The 18,400-nt window shown below is 39.6% G+C and overlaps 1 protein-coding gene across 5 annotated transcripts in view; it reads left to right on the forward strand.

Annotated features, from left to right (window-relative positions):
- Positions 1–18,400, forward strand: part of Ca10 (carbonic anhydrase 10) — a 497,907-nt gene that overhangs the window by 82,020 nt on the left and 397,487 nt on the right. For all 5 annotated transcript variants that reach the window (XM_040749478.1, XM_040749477.1, XM_013117703.3 and 2 more), the window contains one exon: positions 7,525–7,599. In XM_040749478.1, coding sequence (XP_040605412.1) covers positions 7,525–7,599 — 75 coding nt within the window. The remainder of the gene's footprint in view (positions 1–7,524; positions 7,600–18,400) is intronic.

Raw genomic sequence — 18,400 nt, forward strand, 5'->3', positions numbered from 1 at the left:
GTGTGTGTGTACCCATGTTCCTCTTAGAGTGCATGTATCCATGTATGTATGGGGATGGGTATGTGCACATGTGCACCTTGGCTTATGTGTAGAGGTGAGAGGACAGTGAAAGTCAGTTTTCTCCCTCTACTATATAGGCTCCAGAAATGGAACTCAGGTCATTAGGTTTGGTGCCAATTGCCTGTACCTGCTAAGCCATCTTAGTAGCCTACTATATCTTTCTGTCTGTTGGGTTGGGCACCTTAGCCTTTAATGGTGAGCCATCTCCACAGCTCTACTATGTCTTCCTGGAGAATGGTCCTTTTAATAAATATAAAGTGACCTTCCTTATCTCTTCTGATTAATTTTTGTTTGAAGTCTACTTTCTCAGGTATCAAGACTACACCTGCTTGCTTTCAAACTCCATTTACTTGGTGTGTTTTATTTTCCATCTGTTCCCCTTAAAGTTTTTTTGGCCAATACAGTATGTTCTTATATGCAACAAACAGTTGGGGCATGTGTCTTAGTCTGATTGCTAGTCTCTGTCTTTTAACCAAAGAGTTGAGGCCATTGACATACAGCATTATTCCGAAAGGTCAGTAATTATCCCATAAGTTTGTTTTGGTAATATTTAATTTCTTCCCAATCTTCTGTTGTCAAATATCTTAGTTTATTTTCCCCATGTCCTGATAGATATATTTATCTTTTTCTTCAATATGTCATATTCTTTTCAGTCAACTAAAGAAATCCATAACTGCTTTATTCTTTGAGACAGTATCTCTGTGTTAGTCAGCAAGCCCCAGCTATTCTTCTATCTCTGCCCCATATAGCACAAAAGGTATAGACATGTGTACACCTATGTCCTGCTTTTTATGTTTGTGCTGGGATCTGAACTCAGTTCCCTATGCTTGCCTACTGAGCCCTTATTAATTGTTTTAGTTTCAAAATTTTAGTTTATTATTTTGTTAATTTCTCCCTCTTTACTGAATTTACCTTTTACATCCTGTGAGTTCATTCAAATGTTTCCCATGTTCTCACTGATTATTTTCAAAATTGCTATAATCATTTCTTCCTGGATTATTTATCTGATATTTCATCTAATTCACTCACATCTATTACTGTGGAACTTGTGTGCATGTGAGTGTGGGGGGGGAGTGGCTTTTAAAGACAGGGTCTCTCAATGAAGTCCTGGCTGTTCCAGAACTCCTTCTGTAGACCAGGCTGCATTCAAACACATAGATCCACCTGTCTTTGCCTCCCTAGAGCTGGGATTAAAGTCGTGCACCACCACACCCAACTGAATTGATCATTTTTAGAGGAGTCTTTCTTCTTTGATTTTTCATGTTTCTTGTGTGTCTACATAGGCCTTGTGAGTTTATTTATGGTAAACAGATTCTCTCATACAATACATCCCAACCACAGTTTCTACCCCTTCCACTCTTCCCAGTGACTCACCACCTCCCCTCTCCCCCAGATCTACCCCACCTCCATTTCTCCAGAAAAGAGTAGGCCTTCAAGAGAATACAGCCAAACAGAACAAAACAGGATACAGTAAGACAAAAGTCCTCCTATTGAGGCTGGACAAGGCAACCCATTGGGAGGAAAAGAGTCCTGAGAGCATTGGGTTATTGATTAGATTTTTTAATTCACCGTATTCTTTCAATGGGAGTATTTGCGATGTTCTATGGGACTAGGTTGTGGTAGGGATGAGGTGTAGTTTCTCTCCACTTGTGTAGCTCAGTCTATGGCTCAGATCTGACTTCTACTTCATGGGGCACTCCATGAAGTTCTGACTCAAAGATTCTCCCTTGTAGCCAGAGGAATTTTTCAGGTCAGTCCTCAGAATATAGTTCACTGACACCTGCCCTTGGTTGGCCAGGATGGGTTATGCAGGAAACGGCTTTTGTCTCTGAAGTTGCTTAGCCACTAGCCCAGTGAGTTTTTCATTTGACTTCTTGACACTGTTCCAATTGAGTGCCAAGAAGAGAGGCTGTCCCTGGCACCTCTGTGGTATGTGGATCTCAAGATTCCTTTCTGGCTGCACTGAAATTCTGTGCGGTGAGGAGTCCATCATTAACTATGATTTGGGTCACCCCCCACACACACTTTTGTTCTCTGCTACATAGTATTTGGCCTTTGGGCTGCTTCCCCTACCTCATTTCCTTGCTAGATTGTATAATGCTCAAAGTATATAGTGCATACAGATGTTCTGAGGCCCCCTCTCTGTCTTCAGCTATCACCTTAGGCTACTGAAGTGGCATTCTGTATTGGAGCTTAGCACTCCCACTTCTTGCTGAGCTGCTGGACTATATTTTGTTCTTCTTTCTTTATCTGTGCATATGTTTTATTTTCTCTTTTGCTCAAAGTTTAGTTCTTTTCTTCAGTCACCCACCTGGATTATGACTTCTCTTTCACTATCCTCACATTATTCCTTAAAGATTCTAGCTCCCTGAATAAGGATGTGCATGGGTATTGGCTGCCATCCTCTCCCTTTGTAAGACGTGTCTCTTTCATCTATGTAGATAAAACATCGTCCTTTGCTCAGCATTCAATATAATGCTTCACTCCAGCTCATTTGGAAGACACAAATAATGTTATAAATAGTCCCATAGGTCAAAGACTGTCAACAGGGTGTCACCATTCCTAGAGAAATATTTTGGAAATTAATGAGGGCTCTTGAGAGTGCTGTAATGAAAAAGGTGCAATTAGCTCCAACAAAGGAGGGGGGTGGTGGCCTCATAGACAATATGTGCTCTCTAGTATGTCAGACAGTTCCAAATAATGATAAATGATCCTATGTCCCAGAAGACATTCAAGTGAGTGGGAAATGTTTTATTTTTCTGAGCCCACAAGCTCCACTTTGCATGTGAACACAAATTATCTATTACAGACTTTTACTAACCTGTTAATTAACAACACAAATGCCCATAAATAAAGGAAAGGTTTATTCTTCATTATTTTGTAAATTATTTCTGTCAGCAAGGCCATGATTCTGAAACCTCCTACACAACACTTAGAAAGTATTTGTACATGCTTCAATCCATCATCAAATTTCTTCATTTTATGTTCAAGTGTATCATGTCCAACTGTATACATATTGAAGCATAAAATATTTTGTTATACGTTATGCTCCTTATAATTTTCTTATGGAATTACAACTGCAATTAAACTGCTACATTCATTATGTTGACTTTCTTTTTTAAGTTTTATATGTGTAAATTAACTGCCAGCACTCTTTTTTAGTATGGTATAATAGAAGAAACATTTGAGTGTTCTTGAGCCAAAAGACTTCCCTTACAGCTTATTAGACATGGTACTGCCAAAGAAAGGAACTGGTGGGTAATATATAAGCAAATGAACACAGTGAGCCAAAATGATTCGTGAACATTGAAGTTTAATTTTTTATTTTTTCTTTCTTTTTTTCCTTTATAAACAATCATTTTACATGCCAACCCCCCAGTTCCCTCTCCCTCCCATCCTCCCATGCCCTCCCATCTCCCCAACCCACCTCCCACCTGCTCCCCAAGGATAGTAAGGCTTTTCATGGAGGATCATCAAAGTCTGTCACATCATTTGGGGGAGGGCCTAGGTCCTCCTCCATGTATCTGGGCTGAAATAGTATCATTCCATATGGAATGGGATCCCAAAGTCTATTTGTACACTATGGATAAATACTGGTTCCACTGTTAGAGATCCCGTAGAGAGAAATACATGGTCCCCCAAAGAAGGGGAAAGGGACAAGAACTCCTAAGCAAATCAGGAGCACTTGGGGAGAGGGGAGGGAGGGAGGAAAAAGAGGAGGGGGGAAGAGAACAAGAGGGATCAGGAAGACTGGCACAAGGGGAGAATATAGGAGAGCAAGAAAAGAGATACATTAATAGAGGGAGTATAGGGTTAAAGAGAAATCTGGTACTAGGGAAATGTCCATAGATCTACAAGGATGACCCTATCCAAGAATCTAGGCAGTAGTGGGGAATCCGCCTTTTTTGCCCTTCCCCTATAATGAGATTGAAGACTACCTTAATTGCTATCATAGAAACTTCATCCAGTAGCTGATGGAAGCAGAAGCAGACACCCACAGCTAAGCACTGAGCCATATTCCTGGAATCCAGTTGTAGAGAGGGAGGAGAGATGAGCAAACGAGTCAGCACGGCTAGAGAGACCTACAGAAACAGGGGCCTTGACCTAATGAGAGCATAGGGACCCAAGTTGTAAAGCTGGGGAACCAGCATTGGACTGAACCAAGCCCTCTGAATGTGAAGTTCCAGTATGAAATTTTATATAATTTTCATATCAGAAGTTATTGCTATTGTTTAATTTTTTTCAAGCACATAAAAATGCCAAACCATTCTTAGCTCTTGAGCCCTAAAGATTTCTAAGAGGTGGTTTGCTAATCGATGCTTTAGAGTGTATTATATAAGAGATTTCACATATTGAAACAGTATTGTGATAATTTACATTTCTTTAGTTTCTTGATTGTGACATAGTTAAAGCTTTATTTTGAACTTTTGTAATATGTGAAAATACTCTAGCAAAACATTGGTGCTACTACACTAGATTGGGGTTCACGTCAGTGCATCAGTCAACTCTCATCAGAGAAGTTTCCTCCTGCAATAGATGGGACTTAAAACACAGACACGCAGATAGGTAGTGTGCAGAGAGTGAGAGACCTTGGAGCACTTGGTCCTAAATGAGATTCTTCATCAAATCTCTCACATCAGAGCTCACAGATGTATGAGGAAGAAGAGGAGGAAAGATTTAAAAGCCAGAAGTTATGGAGGACCCCAAGGAGACAGTGCCTTCTGCACACAACAGGACTGATGCACACATGCATTGACAGAGTCTTGCAGCAAGCACAAGCCATGCATAGGTTTAAGGCAGATGGGGGTACCAGCACTGAGAGAGGGAAGTGGACACAGCGTCCCACCCCTAAAATAAGCTATTTGCAATTGATACTTTTGGCAAATGGAAAATCAGTTTTTACAAATGGAGTGCCACTGGGGATATCAGCCATACTGCATGGCAGACCCCATGCTCAGTAATTGACCAACACAAAATGAATTCCATCTTTTTTATTGTGAACTGTTTTTTCATTGTTCTTGGTGGTGTTTGTTTGTTTGTGCATCCGTCTTGTCATATTCCAATGGCATTGTTTCCTTGGAGTCACTTGTAACTTCTAGCTCTTAGAATCTTTCCACTTTCTCTTCATCATAGATCCCTGAACCTTGATGAGAGGGGTTTGAAGAAGACATCTCATTTAGGACTGAGTGCTCTAAAGTCTTTCACTCTCTGCACGGTCTCTCTCTCTCTCTCTCTCTCTCTCTCTCTCTCTCTCTCTCTCACTTTCTCTCTGTATGTGCTTGGTCTTGTTTTCATTTGTTTTGCTTTTGCTTTCACTTTTTTATGTTTGTTTATGAGAGAGATGGTTAGTATAAAGTTGGGTGAGAAGGACCTCAGAGGATTTAGAAGAGAGAGAAAGACATGATTTTTAAAACAATTTTGTTGATATATAACATATGTATTGCAGCTTCAAACTGGAGAGATGGCTTGGTGGTTTAAGAGTGCTTACTGATTTTTCTATAGAATGTGAGTTCAGTTCCCAGCACACACATCAGGTAGCACCCTGCTACAATCACCAACAACGGACTCTCAGAGAAATAAAGGAGGTGACTTTTTTGTTTACATTCTCAACAGTCTTAATATGATAAAGCACTTGTAAGTTTTGATAAGACTGAGAAATTCCTGTCTGAGATAAAGAAAACTTTCCTGAATTATCTCTGATCCAAAATTGGCAGATGAAGTTCAAATCCAATGCTTTGAAACTTGTAGAAATGCACATCTTTTCCAGGCTGGCTACAGGATCAGCAGGGTCCAGACTGAGTTTCATTTAATAAAATGTTAAGGTTTAGTCTTGATTTGTTTTGATAGTTTATATTATCTGTGAATTATATTTAATCTGCACACAGCTAAGTGTTACAAAGTGTTTCAGGGAAAAAATGGCCATTAGGCTTGATTGTATTATGTATCATCTATATTCATGTCATGAATTATTAAGCCTTTGGAATCTCCTCTTGCTTTCGTGGCAGTGACCCATCAATGTATTGAGAAACAGAAGGAAGCAGTATCTCATGCAGTTCAGAGAAAAAGACACCAAAATGCTTTCTGAATTCTAACCCATTTTTCTCAGCACAGAGGTATAGTCTTTGTCCATTCTCGATCTGTTTTCCAGAGCTGGCTATACCTTCATGGACTTTGAGTGCAATGGAAACATCTTAACTCTATAACTCATGCGATTTCAGAGTGACAGGAAATCCTGTGCATGTTGCTGTATCCACTCACTAGACTTGTTCTGAGTCACTTGAAACTGCTGACATTCCAGACCTTCCAATCTGTTCTTTCTCACTCTTCTGTATGTTTATAAGGTCTGGAACCCCACTGTCAGTTTCAGGTTGGACTTCTCTTTTATTTGTTTGTGTCAATAACTATCCTTCAACCATGCTTCTACCAACTGCAAGTTTCCAGTCCCATAGGCGGAGAAAAACATTACAAGTGCATCTGGAACCAAGAGGGATTTAGCAAGTTCTTTGTCTACACAAAGCCTTGTTTTCAAACCTAATGTCCCGTGCCCATTCTTTGTAACACAGAATAATGCATCTCAAAGCTTGGATATTGAAAAGGGTGGTTAAATAAAAATAAGACAATAAATAAAGGCTTAATGTTTAATTTAGTCAAAACAAATTACAAGTGGGGTGCATCTGAGTCTTCTTCAATATAACTGAGAAATAAAATATGAATGTACTTTATTAAAAATAAGAACACAGTTTTACATGCTCTTTGACATTTGTATGCATATGATTCCAACAAGTGGTGTGTGTTTGTGTGTGTGTGTGTGTGTGTGTGTGTCTGTCTGTCTGTCTGTGTATGTGTGGCTATGTGTGTATGTGCATGTGTAGAAGTCAAGAAGAGGGTACGTAAATAAGCCAATACATAATCATTGTTATTTTACTGCCATAAAAATATACCAGTACCTTGAGAGCTTTTCTGGAGGTTCTAGCAGAAAAGCACAGCTACTCATATATCCTTGATCTAAGACAGGCCCTCCTGTGTTTGGGGTACATCATCCTCTTCAACTGTGTGAACAGCTTTATGGAAGTATCCACACTGAGTTTGGGAGACTCTTGTTGTTGTTATTATTTTTCTTATTGATATTTTACTTTATTGAGGGAGAGAGAACATGATGTTGAATACATAGGGAGGTATAAAGGATCTGGGAGGAGTTGAGGAAGAGGAAAGAATATGATCAAAATATATTGTATGAAAAGTCTTTTAATAAAAAATTTAAATTATCCAGATAACTATAAAAACCTATGACAAGAAATTTACATGCTAATAGTACATTTGAAGGATATGAAAGAGGGGATTTTTAATGATTGTGGCTTTGAAGTAGGAAAAAGTGATGCCATGGGTATTTACTATTCTTGCTTAACAGCTGGAACAGGCTCCTGTGCCACATCTTAATCTACCTTCTTGTTTTTTCTCCTTTAGCTCAACAGAATTCACCAAAAATCCATGAAGGCTGGTGGGCATACAAGGAGGTGGTCCAGGGAAGCTTTGTTCCAGGTAAATGCATATTTATTTCTATCTGTTTATTTCAAATCACTTTGTTCCTTAAATATTTTAAAGGATATAGAAATACTCAACACCACATTCCTCAGTTTACCACACAGTACCTCAAACTCCTATGTATTAGTAAAGTAATAATTTAAAAACAAACAGGATTTGGATGCACAACAGTATTATTTCTTCAGTGTCACATTGGCTGCATGGCCTGACCTGGTTGGTGAATGTCAAAGAGTCCCTATCTCAAGCACTGGAAGACTATTACATTAAGAGAAGGCTTATTATATATGTAACACCCTAGTTTTCTGTGTAAACCTGTAATCCTCAGGTTCCTCCATCAATAGGAGCATCCTCTAAAGAGAAGGAGGATTGAAGACTGAGAGCAGAGACTGTGCCCACACTTGTTTAGGTGAGGCAGGATTGTTCTTAACATTAATAAAACAGGAAATTTGAACAGACTGACCATGGCGATGGAGCTTGCTGGGACGCATGCTGTCACTGATGTCATTGCAGCAGCATTCATGCTCAAGACTCAGCAGATCGGGCCAAACAACATCTAAAAATAACAGGTCATGTGTAGATACTGTCAGCATGTGGGCAGTAGACTGAGAACCAAAGGCAGGCTGTAGCCAGAAACACACCATGACTTAAGTTGAGAAGAAGAGCAGAAGAGCAGAGGACCCTGTCTCTCCCACTTCCCTTTCTTGCAATGATCCTATTCTCTACATAATAGGTGGAATTAACAACCTGGTACTAACTGTAAAAATGATAAGCCATCCTGCAAAGGAAAGAGTGAGAGTTTAAAGGGAAAAAAAGGCATGGAAGGGCAGCATATTCCATAGTATTTTTAACTTACTAGATGTGAGAGAGAGAAAGGAGGCTCTCAAGCGCTTCAGTGTGTGGTCACCACTGGTTTTTGGTACCCAGAACAGAAGATCAAAAAAAAAAAAAAGCAGATGGTTCTGAACTTGGTGACAGGTAAAATGTGAGGTGCCCCAGGTCATCCAGTTCATTCCTGACTGCCCTGTCTTTTTACATTTCTATTTCTTTTGAAGAGCTTTTCATGTAAGCTGGACAAAGAGAGGGAGCTTGTGAAATTCCTTTAAGCACCTCTGTTTTCATTTCTGTCACGGGACAACAATAAGTGTTTCTGGGGCTGCTTCAGTGGAGGAAGGCACACATGGTAAAGGACAGTGAGTGACTCTGGAAAAAGCTAGCTGGCTCCTAGAGAGCCTCAGAGGTCTACATTCCTAACTTCACAAGTGTGCTATGGCACATGGCACATTGTTCTTTAGGCCAGTGTGCACAGAGACTGAATTTAATTCACCCTCATGTGGCCAGGTTTCTCATAGCAACCATGGAAGTTACATGTGCTATGTCTGTTTAAATAGGTATCGATACCAGTCATTTGATATTTATAGTCGGCGCATCCCTCTCTACGTTATAAAAAATTTGTATTTTGTCAGGAGAAACTGTTTTTATACTCATGAAAGCTCAGGAGTTACATTAGTCATTTTATTCTTTGTACCAGTGAGGGTGGAATTAGAGCAACTGAGGAGAGTCTCTGCTTTCTAAATTGTATATACCACTGACTGACATGCCCTTAAACAGCAACGTGTGCTTCTGTAACTAGCATTTTGCCTCTCTGCCTCATACTACTTGTGGCAAGAAAAAGGTTAATTTCATGCCAGAATGACCAGTTTGAGGCCATTTAGGCAACACTTCAGTTTGGAGCTGATAAAGAGGATCTGGCACATAGCTCTCGCTCAAACTGAACTGACTCTAAAGAGCAAGATAGACCATAAAGGCATGGTTCCAGAGAACCAGTGCTGTCACAAGGCTGACGATGGTGTAGAGTATTGTGATTCGGCCTGTGTGGTATGCATGTGTTCACCAGCTCAATAAAGGCCTTCCATTAGCCTTAACCTCAGCAGGCTCTGTTTGTCAGGCAAAAGGCAAAGACCAGATTTTGTTTTACTATTCATCCTCCACTCAGCTAATACAATACCTAATATCTACAACAACAATGGTGATTTCCTTTTTTCGTTTTTTTGTTTTTGCCAGCATCATAGTCATGACTTATATAATGGCTACAGTATGCTACTAGACACTTGGTCAGAAATACCCTGGTGGACTCACATATGCTATGTGGTGTGTAGATAGAGGACAAAGATAAATGTTAGAAGTTGGTTCCCCCTTTCCACCACAGTTTCTGGGGACTGAGCTTAGAATGTCAAGTTCTCAAGCAAGTACCTTTGTCTGCTGAGCAATCTTGCTTGGTCCAATAATACCTTTATATTTTATGGACCACCTGAAGTTTCAATGAACCATGCAATTGCCTCATAACTCATCTTATTCAGTGAGATTATCGACTTCTTTACTCATTCTCTGTTATTTTTTGTGCAAAACAGTTTTCCAGATTCAGGTGTCCAAGGCTGAAGAAGAGAAGAAGCTAAGAAGGGTTGACAATGTTCAGTGTCCCTCAAGGAGAATATAAGGGATATTTGACAGTACAGACAAAGAAGAGTGAAATCCACACTGCCTTAGTGTGGTGGATTCTGCCTGTCTAAAATTCAGAACCAAGGGAGACCTAGTATAGAGGTCAAAATGCACAGTTTATGCAGGCCCAAGTAAAGTACTTTCATCCACTGCATAGGCTTTAGACACCACCTCTGAAATGGGGAGAATGATAATATATTTTTAAGTGGTGGAGGACCAGTCATAGTAGGATTCTGGAAAACTAGCTAGGGCTCCTGTCATAGACATAAACTACATTCCACTGAAGATAACAGACAGACACAATTATCTTTTTAACCAAATGTTTTAATATAGACGACAAACTTCTAAAAAAACAAAAAGACTATAAAATAAAGACTATGGCCCCTCCACCATCCATAATGAAATGTTGATGGGCTCAAACTATAGGCAGTTAAACGTTGTTGGGGAAGTAGGTATCATTCAATGGTGTATCCACAGATAAGTTGCACAGCTCCACTCAGTAACCTCCCACCCACGCTCAGCAACTAACTCTTGTTAAACTTGTTGAGGTGCACACAAAAGGCACATGAAAAAATTGGGAGAGGGTGTCTCTGGAAAGAAGGACTACAATGAGAGGGAGAGTTGTTGAGCAGAGGAATGGCAGATGAAAAGACTAAATTTCATTGCATAAATGTGTGAAACTGTTAACTAACAAGATCAAAATAAGTAAGATATATATGTTCATACAGAAAAAAACAATATTAGCTCAATATGCTGTTGGGGATTCAACAGAAAGTTTGTTTAGTACCATTTAAATTGTATTTATTAAATAATAAAAATGTGTGTTATAAATATATCACAGATTATAACACATTTTTAATTTAGTGTAAATACACACATGTCTTTAACACACTTCTGGAATATGTGCCAAACACTGCCTATCCATGTTCTACTTACTGTAACATGAAAAATGAAAGACCCAGAGACAGATACTGGGGTTCAACCTGAAGATCAGAGAAGCAAAGCAACCATCCTACCACAGAGTTCTTACCTCTAAAAGGGCTGGGGCATTCCTATTCTCAATGTAACTGCAGAATAAATGCCTCCAATCTTCAGTATGGCTAGGGAATAAATGCCTGATACTGAGACCTTGCTCCTGTCTTAAATAACTCCCTAGTGCTGGGATTAAAGGTGTCTGATCCCGGATGCTGTGATCATCTTTGTGTGAGATTTTTCTCTTCAGGACTGGATCAGTCTTGTGTAGTTCTGTGTAGCCTTGGACTCACAGAGATCTGTCTACCTCTTAATCCTGAGTCCTAGAATTAAAGGTGTGTAACACCACCACCTACCTTCGGGATGCTGGGATTAAAGACATATGCCTGGCTTCTATGGCTTGTGGATGACTTTGCTTTCTAAATCCTCAAGCAAGTTTAATAAATCATAAATAATATATCACCAAAACTTATGTTACAAAAAATGAGCATCTTCCCTTAGGAGGAAGCATTACACTATGAAATGTTCCATCATAAAAAAGATGATGTATAACTTCTGGGATTTTCAACATAATAGGGGAGTCACTTGATAAAAATAATATGCAGCCTCTGGACACCCCAATATCTGCTACATGTGATAAGTTCATAAGGAAATCTCTTTTTCTGCCTAAAACAAAATGATCTGGGCTTGCTTCCCTTTTAAAGCTATAAGTCATGACCCATGGATTATGTATTTTCCCAAACTTATGCAGCACTGGAGAAGGTGCAAATCCCTCTTAGATTCTGTCACATACTAGCTCACCCAGGTCACCAGGCCTGAGCCTCTCAGCACATTGATCCAAGATGCTCTCCCTTGACGTCCCTGGGAAAAGTTGTATTTGCCTCTTTGATATGTTTCTAAAGAGCTTACCATGATCTCAAACTCTGTAGGTAGTGGGAGAAAGACAGTTATATGTCTACTATCTTACAGTTTTTCCAGAACTCCTCTCAAAAGTGTTTGGGAGTTACCAACTGAATGAAAAGGAAAGGAGGACATCCCAGGGGAGCCAGGGACTGAGGATGAGTACCACTCTACAGGGGAGGAAAAGAAATGGAATTTCAGAAAGGGAAGCAAGAAAGGCAAAGGCTTGGGAGCCTTGAAGGGTGTGTGACTCACCAGAGCAAAAAGAGCTCTGGACATTAAGACTAGAGAGCAGCAGGGGTTCTGATCGTGAAGTCATACATCGGGTGATACTCTAGAAACTGAAGGCTCTGAAGAGAAAAGGAAGAGGTTGAAGCATTGCAGAATTCAAGTGAAAAGAGGTGATTGCAGCCAAAGCAGGGACAATGAAGATCCCAAGGACAGGGCTTCTCCTCTCCTCTCATGTCCTTCATCATCAAGATGTAGCACAGGCCTTCTCTACATCAGGCACTCCACATCTGCCAAGTTGAGTTGGGTTAGAACAGACATGTAAGAATGAAAAAGATAGAAAAAGAAAGGCCTGACTCTACAGACAGATGTTCTTCAGCTCTTGAAGTGATGACTATTATAATAATAATAAACAATAGTAATGATAGATAGCAGTACAAACTCTAGGACATAATACAAAGGGAAATCACTGTTTTTCTCAATTTTATTATGCATTTAAGAAGCATGAATACAGGCATATGTGTGTGTTAGTAGGCATGTGTTGGCATAAACAATTTTGTGGAGCCTTCTAGCCTTGCACTTTTATGTGGGTTGTGAGGATCAAACTGTGATCATCTGGCCTGCATAGTAAGTACTTTACCTGAGGAGCCTTCTTTGCTGGCCCAACACTGCATGCTTTAAGGCAGGGCTTCTCAATCTGTGGTTCATGACCCCTTTGGTGGTCATGTATCAGATATCCTGCATATCATTTATTTATATTACAATTCATAACAGTAGAAAAATTACACTAATGAACTAACAAGGAAATAATTTTATGACTAGGGGTCAAAATTGTCTAAAAAGCCAAGAAGCACCTGCCTGCAAAGTCAGAGCAAGCCAGGACTAGAAGTTAGCCAGGACACTACTAGTCTAATAAATGGACATAGAGAGTCCCTCCAGGCAGTAAAGTCTGTGTGATGGCAAGCATGGGGAAGACATACATGAGAAACAGAACAAAGGTCACTCTGGTGAGTGCGAAGTGACAGAGACCAGGTGCTTTGATAGTGGATATGGCCAGAAACTGACTCATAGAAAGGCTTAAATTCCATACTTAATATTTGAATAGAGATCCTGGGAGTAACTGGAGAACAGAGAAATAGTTATGAGCCATTACTTCTCTCTGGGGATATAGAGATCACCACAAGATCCTGAAACTGAGACCATGGCCATCAGAGCAATCACCAGAAGAACTTGTTGCTACTGGTAATATTTGTGATCAGAACAGGAGCTAAGAGGTGTCATTAGCTCACTATGCATCCTATGTGCTTTCCCTAAAAGCAACTACAAATGGCTCATCTTGGACAGTAAACTCCCCCAGAACACTATTTTCTAGCATTTCCTTGCTGGGTAGTCTTTAAATCTCAAGGCTATTAGATGAATGTAATTATCTCCAACCACCTGTGGTAGCAGCATCCTGGAGTCTAATTAACTGTGCTTTGCAAAGGGCCTGTTTCCTTTGTCTAAGAGTCTCAGACTTGACACCAGTGATACAAATAGCTCTCCTTTCCTCAACAATTGCAGGCAGGTAAACAAACAGACAAGGTTCTTGCTGATCTAAGATGCCTCCTGGTCATACATACTCCAGCATTCCTCCTGTTGTAAACAATACTCACAGTGGTTCCTATTGCTATGTTAACTGTAATTGCTATGTTAATATGTAATCAACACATATTTACTGTCTCACAGATTCTTTGACTCAGAATTTTAGTATGACTTAGCTGGGTCCTCTGTGAGGATCACAGTGTTGAAGGCATCATTCTGACTTATGCTCATCTACAGCCATGCTCCCAAAGGAGTTGGAAGAGTTTACTTCCTTTCTAGGGCTGAGTGCTTAGACTCAGGAGGGTTTCTCCTTCATATGGACTACTGCTTCAAAGCTAACAGGAAGGTAGCTCTCTCACCTTGAATCTCTGCCTGGGAACTTTGGGAAGTTCTATGCTCTCTCTCAATGAAGACCAGACCCATTCAGAGTAATGCTCCTTTGGAAAACTCAGTCAATGGAGAGTGTTATTCACATCTGTAAGACTTATTCATTCCTGCCGCAAGCAAAAATAGGAAGGTTGAAATTCCATCAGATCAAAAAAATATCATTCAGTCTAAAGCTATTTGCTATTGAAATTGAGAATACTGGAGCCACCTCAGAATTTGGCCAGACACTGTGGGTCTCATTTCTTTGTGCAGAAGACCACAAAATCTGCTTCTAAGATGCCCAACATAATTGATGGTGGAGTGACCATCTATCTTGGAGGACTGGTACAAAATTGTGTACTCGGAAATGACAGGAATGTTACACCCATTAACTCTCAATAGCTATAGTTGTCTGCACAAGACCACACCAGACAATAAGTCAGCATGTGAGAAGGGACTCACAGACCTGACCCCACCCTTAGTCAGGCAGTTGACAATTTCTAAGGGAGGATGGATCAGTTTTGTGGGGTTTTTTTCTTCAAAAACTGAACTCCCTGATAAATTGTCCTCTCCCCCAGTGTTCATCCCTATACACATGTACATACAGGCAACACTAACTGAATATAGTGGACAACACACACACACACACACAGAGAGGGAGAGAGACAGAGAGACAGAGACACAGAGACACAGAGACAGAGAGACAGAGAGGAGAGGGTATATGAATTTGAGAGGGGGATTTATGGAGACACAGGAGAATTTGAAGGGGTGTAGAGGTGGATATGAGCAAATGAATTGTATCTACATATGAATTTCTCAAAAGAAAACAGAATCCATATTGATCACAGCATGGCATTTGAAAATGAAGTAGAAGACATTGACACAGTATCTTCAAATCTTGAATGGAGAATTAATATCATTTGGAAAGGATACTGCTTTCCTTTCTTTTACTGAAGACTATCTGAAGAAGGCAACTAGTAAAAGAAGGAAAGCAATATCCTTTCCCACTTTTTGGAGTCCCCAGCATTCCTTTTTCCATCACATGACTCTAGCTTTCACTCGTGTTATTATATCCCTCCTTAGACTCTGAAATTCACATATGAAGTCTTGCTAGGCATGGTGGCATATCCCTATAATCCCAGCACTCAGGACACTGAGGCAGGATAATAATGAGTTCAAAACTAGGTGACCTACACAGTAAGACTTTCTCAAAACAAGCAAAAATGAAAAAAAATTCTTATTGCATCTAGTCCATCTACATAACTTTGAAATAATCTATGAATCATAAGATCTTAATAGAATCATACCCCTGAAGTCTCTTTTACCATCTAAAGTAATGCAATCAAAGTTTTGAGGACTACAGTATAGATACTTGGGAAGACAATTATTCTGTCTCTAGACATGTCATCTCCAAAGCTCATGACAGTACAATTACTGATGGCACACAACACATATGTGCATTTATATAATTGTCACTTACTTCTTTCAACATATACCATATTTGCACTCTTATAATTATTTTTTCCAGATTAGAAGACAACGTAAGACAAATGACATTACTGACTCAGTGTGCAGTGGTAGAAGCAGGTCTAGAGGGGTACACTGTTCTAGCAGGCTGTGCTCCTCCACCCCAGACTGTTGAAATGTGATTGAGGTACTGCTTGTTGGATATAATATAGTTTGGTTCCCTTTGTGTCCTATTTAAGAAGACTAAATAAGTAAGTACCATAACAGATTAAGCCCCTCAAAATTCAACAGAAATCTATCTTTTCTACAGGCATAAGCTAACATTTGAATGTCATTTGTTACCTGTGAGGAGCCCTCTATAATTGTCATCTTTTAGAAAAAACATTTTATTTTGGAAAATTTTAGGTTGACAAAATGTTACAAAGGTATTGCTAGGAATTTCCAGGTACTCTTTATGTCCCAAATTTCTATATACTATGCTTTTATAACAACATAGATACCAACTTGAGAATACAATTATCAAATGATTTACAGATTGTTTTAGATAGCCAATATTTGCAACAAAATTACTTTTTTGTCCAATTTGGGGTACCCCTTTTGCATAGCCATGATGTCTGCTTAGTCCCACCTGGACAATAATAGTCTCTCATTGTTTCCTCACTATTCCTTACTGTTATTTTTGCCATGTGCCGCATAGTTACTTGATAGAACACCCTTCAATTTGAGATTGTGTGATGCTTTTCTCATGAGAGGTTTAACTCTGGTGGTAGAGTAGTGGAGTGGTGGTGCTGGCCTAGAACACAGGTTCTTTGTACTGGCCTTTAGTGTCTCTCTAGCCAGACTACTCTAAAGGCCTTCCTAATACAGAACTTCAGGAAATAGGTTTCTTTAATTCAAAACTATTTGTGTTGTTTTCTGTTAAAGAGGATAATTATGCTTTTATTTCTTTCCAAAATAGTATCTGGGATTAACAACAAAGAAACAAAAAAACTACACCGTAGTGTGTGGTCAAAGGAATGACCCATCTGTGAAAGTGGTCAGTGCAATCAAGAAGTGAGATCTTGTTGTCTTATCCATTACGTGTTCCATTTGCATGGACTGGGTAGGGAAGCACACAAATTCACTCTCCCCAAAATAACTCCATTTGTTTTTCTATTCTCCCTTTTAGATCACAGAAAGACCAAAGGCTGTTAGAAAGTGCTTACAGGCTTGGCTTTCCCACTGACCAAACATGAAACCAAAAGCAAGTGAGATTGTCTCTCTGGATTTTGACTTTCTCACATAGGAAATCAGGCTATTAAACAGCATGGCTTGCAAAAATTCATTCTATTGCTAATATTTTCTGTTTGCTAATGCGATATATGATTAGCTTGGAAGATATTAGCATCATTACGAAATAAAATATTGATTTCTTTACAGGGTAATTTTATGCTTTGCATAGTGATGTTTGGAAGTGTAGTCAATGATGTAATTGCTTCTGAATTCCTGATCTCTCATCTCTAAGAGGAAGCAAGAACTTAATGGGCACGTTCTTTTCTGTCTGGAAAGGTGATGCTACATTGACTGGTCCTCAATTACAAATAATTTCAGCCTTTTATCCCAGAAATTGGATGCATAGTGTTCAAAATACTACGTGCCACACACCTTTCTAGACACTAGGAATACAAATTCGAAAAAACTGCAGCTTCTAGTCTCAGGCATGCACAATTGACAGTAGGGATATATAATTCAGCTTTATAAGGTATGGGAGACAGGCAATGTGTGATGATATCCACTGGACACATAAAGAAGAAAATAACTAATTCTGTCTTTGAGAAGCTTTCATAGACAGACAAATTCTCTTGTGACTGGACTCATCAAAAGTTAAGGCATCTGCCAGGTAAAAAAGGTGAAAATGAACAACACTGGTGTATGAAACCTAATGGAATCTGAAGCACAGAATGACAGATGATAACTTCCTTGCAAGTAGTAAGAACTTCTATTTATCACCCCATCTAAGGTGGGCCATATTATCACTTGACTTCAGAGCTAAATAACAGAAAGGACGTTGGATTCTTACATTGAGCTCCAACTAAGAACTCCATGATGTTTGGAAACCACCAAACCACTTAGAGTCTTGCTTTACTCATTTACAAAATAAAGACAATGACAACTGTATTTTAGATGTTTTGTAAAATGCAAAATGGATTGTTAGAGCTAATTATTCCTTGTAACTATTAACATGTGTTTGAAATCAGCCTTTGTTGTTGTAACAAAATATAGACATTTAAAAAAATCTATTTTGAGTCTTGCTTTAGCAGTTTGTATTCATGGTCTCCTGTCTCCATCACAACGGGCTTGTGACTAGGGAGACCTTTGTGACACCAAGAATCATGTAGCAAAGAAGTCTGTTTGTCTCATGGTGGCCAGAAAGAAGAGAAAGAGGAGGGAGGGAGAGAGTGATAAAAATAGAAAAGAGGGAGAAGGGAGGAGAAATGAGAAAGAGAGAGGTATAGAGAGGAAAGAGGAAAGGAGAGGGGAGGGGAAGGGAGAGAGGGAGAGAGATATTCATCTTACAGTGCCCAGAAAGGAGAGAGAGAGAGAGACAGAGACAGAGACAGAGACAGAGACAGAGAGACAGAGAGACAGAGAGAGAGAGAGAGAGAGAGAGAGAGAGAGAGAGAGAGAGAGAGAGAGAGAGAGAGAGAAGAGAGGAAAGGAAAGAGGGGGAAATAAAGGAATGAGAGACAGATGTACCTTTCTAAAGTACACTTTAAACAATCCACTTCTTGCAAAAGAGTCTACCTGT

The sequence above is a fragment of the Mesocricetus auratus genome, unplaced genomic scaffold, assembly GCF_017639785.1.
Source record: "Mesocricetus auratus isolate SY011 unplaced genomic scaffold, BCM_Maur_2.0 Super-Scaffold_100007, whole genome shotgun sequence".
Lineage (NCBI taxonomy): Eukaryota > Metazoa > Chordata > Mammalia > Rodentia > Cricetidae > Mesocricetus > Mesocricetus auratus.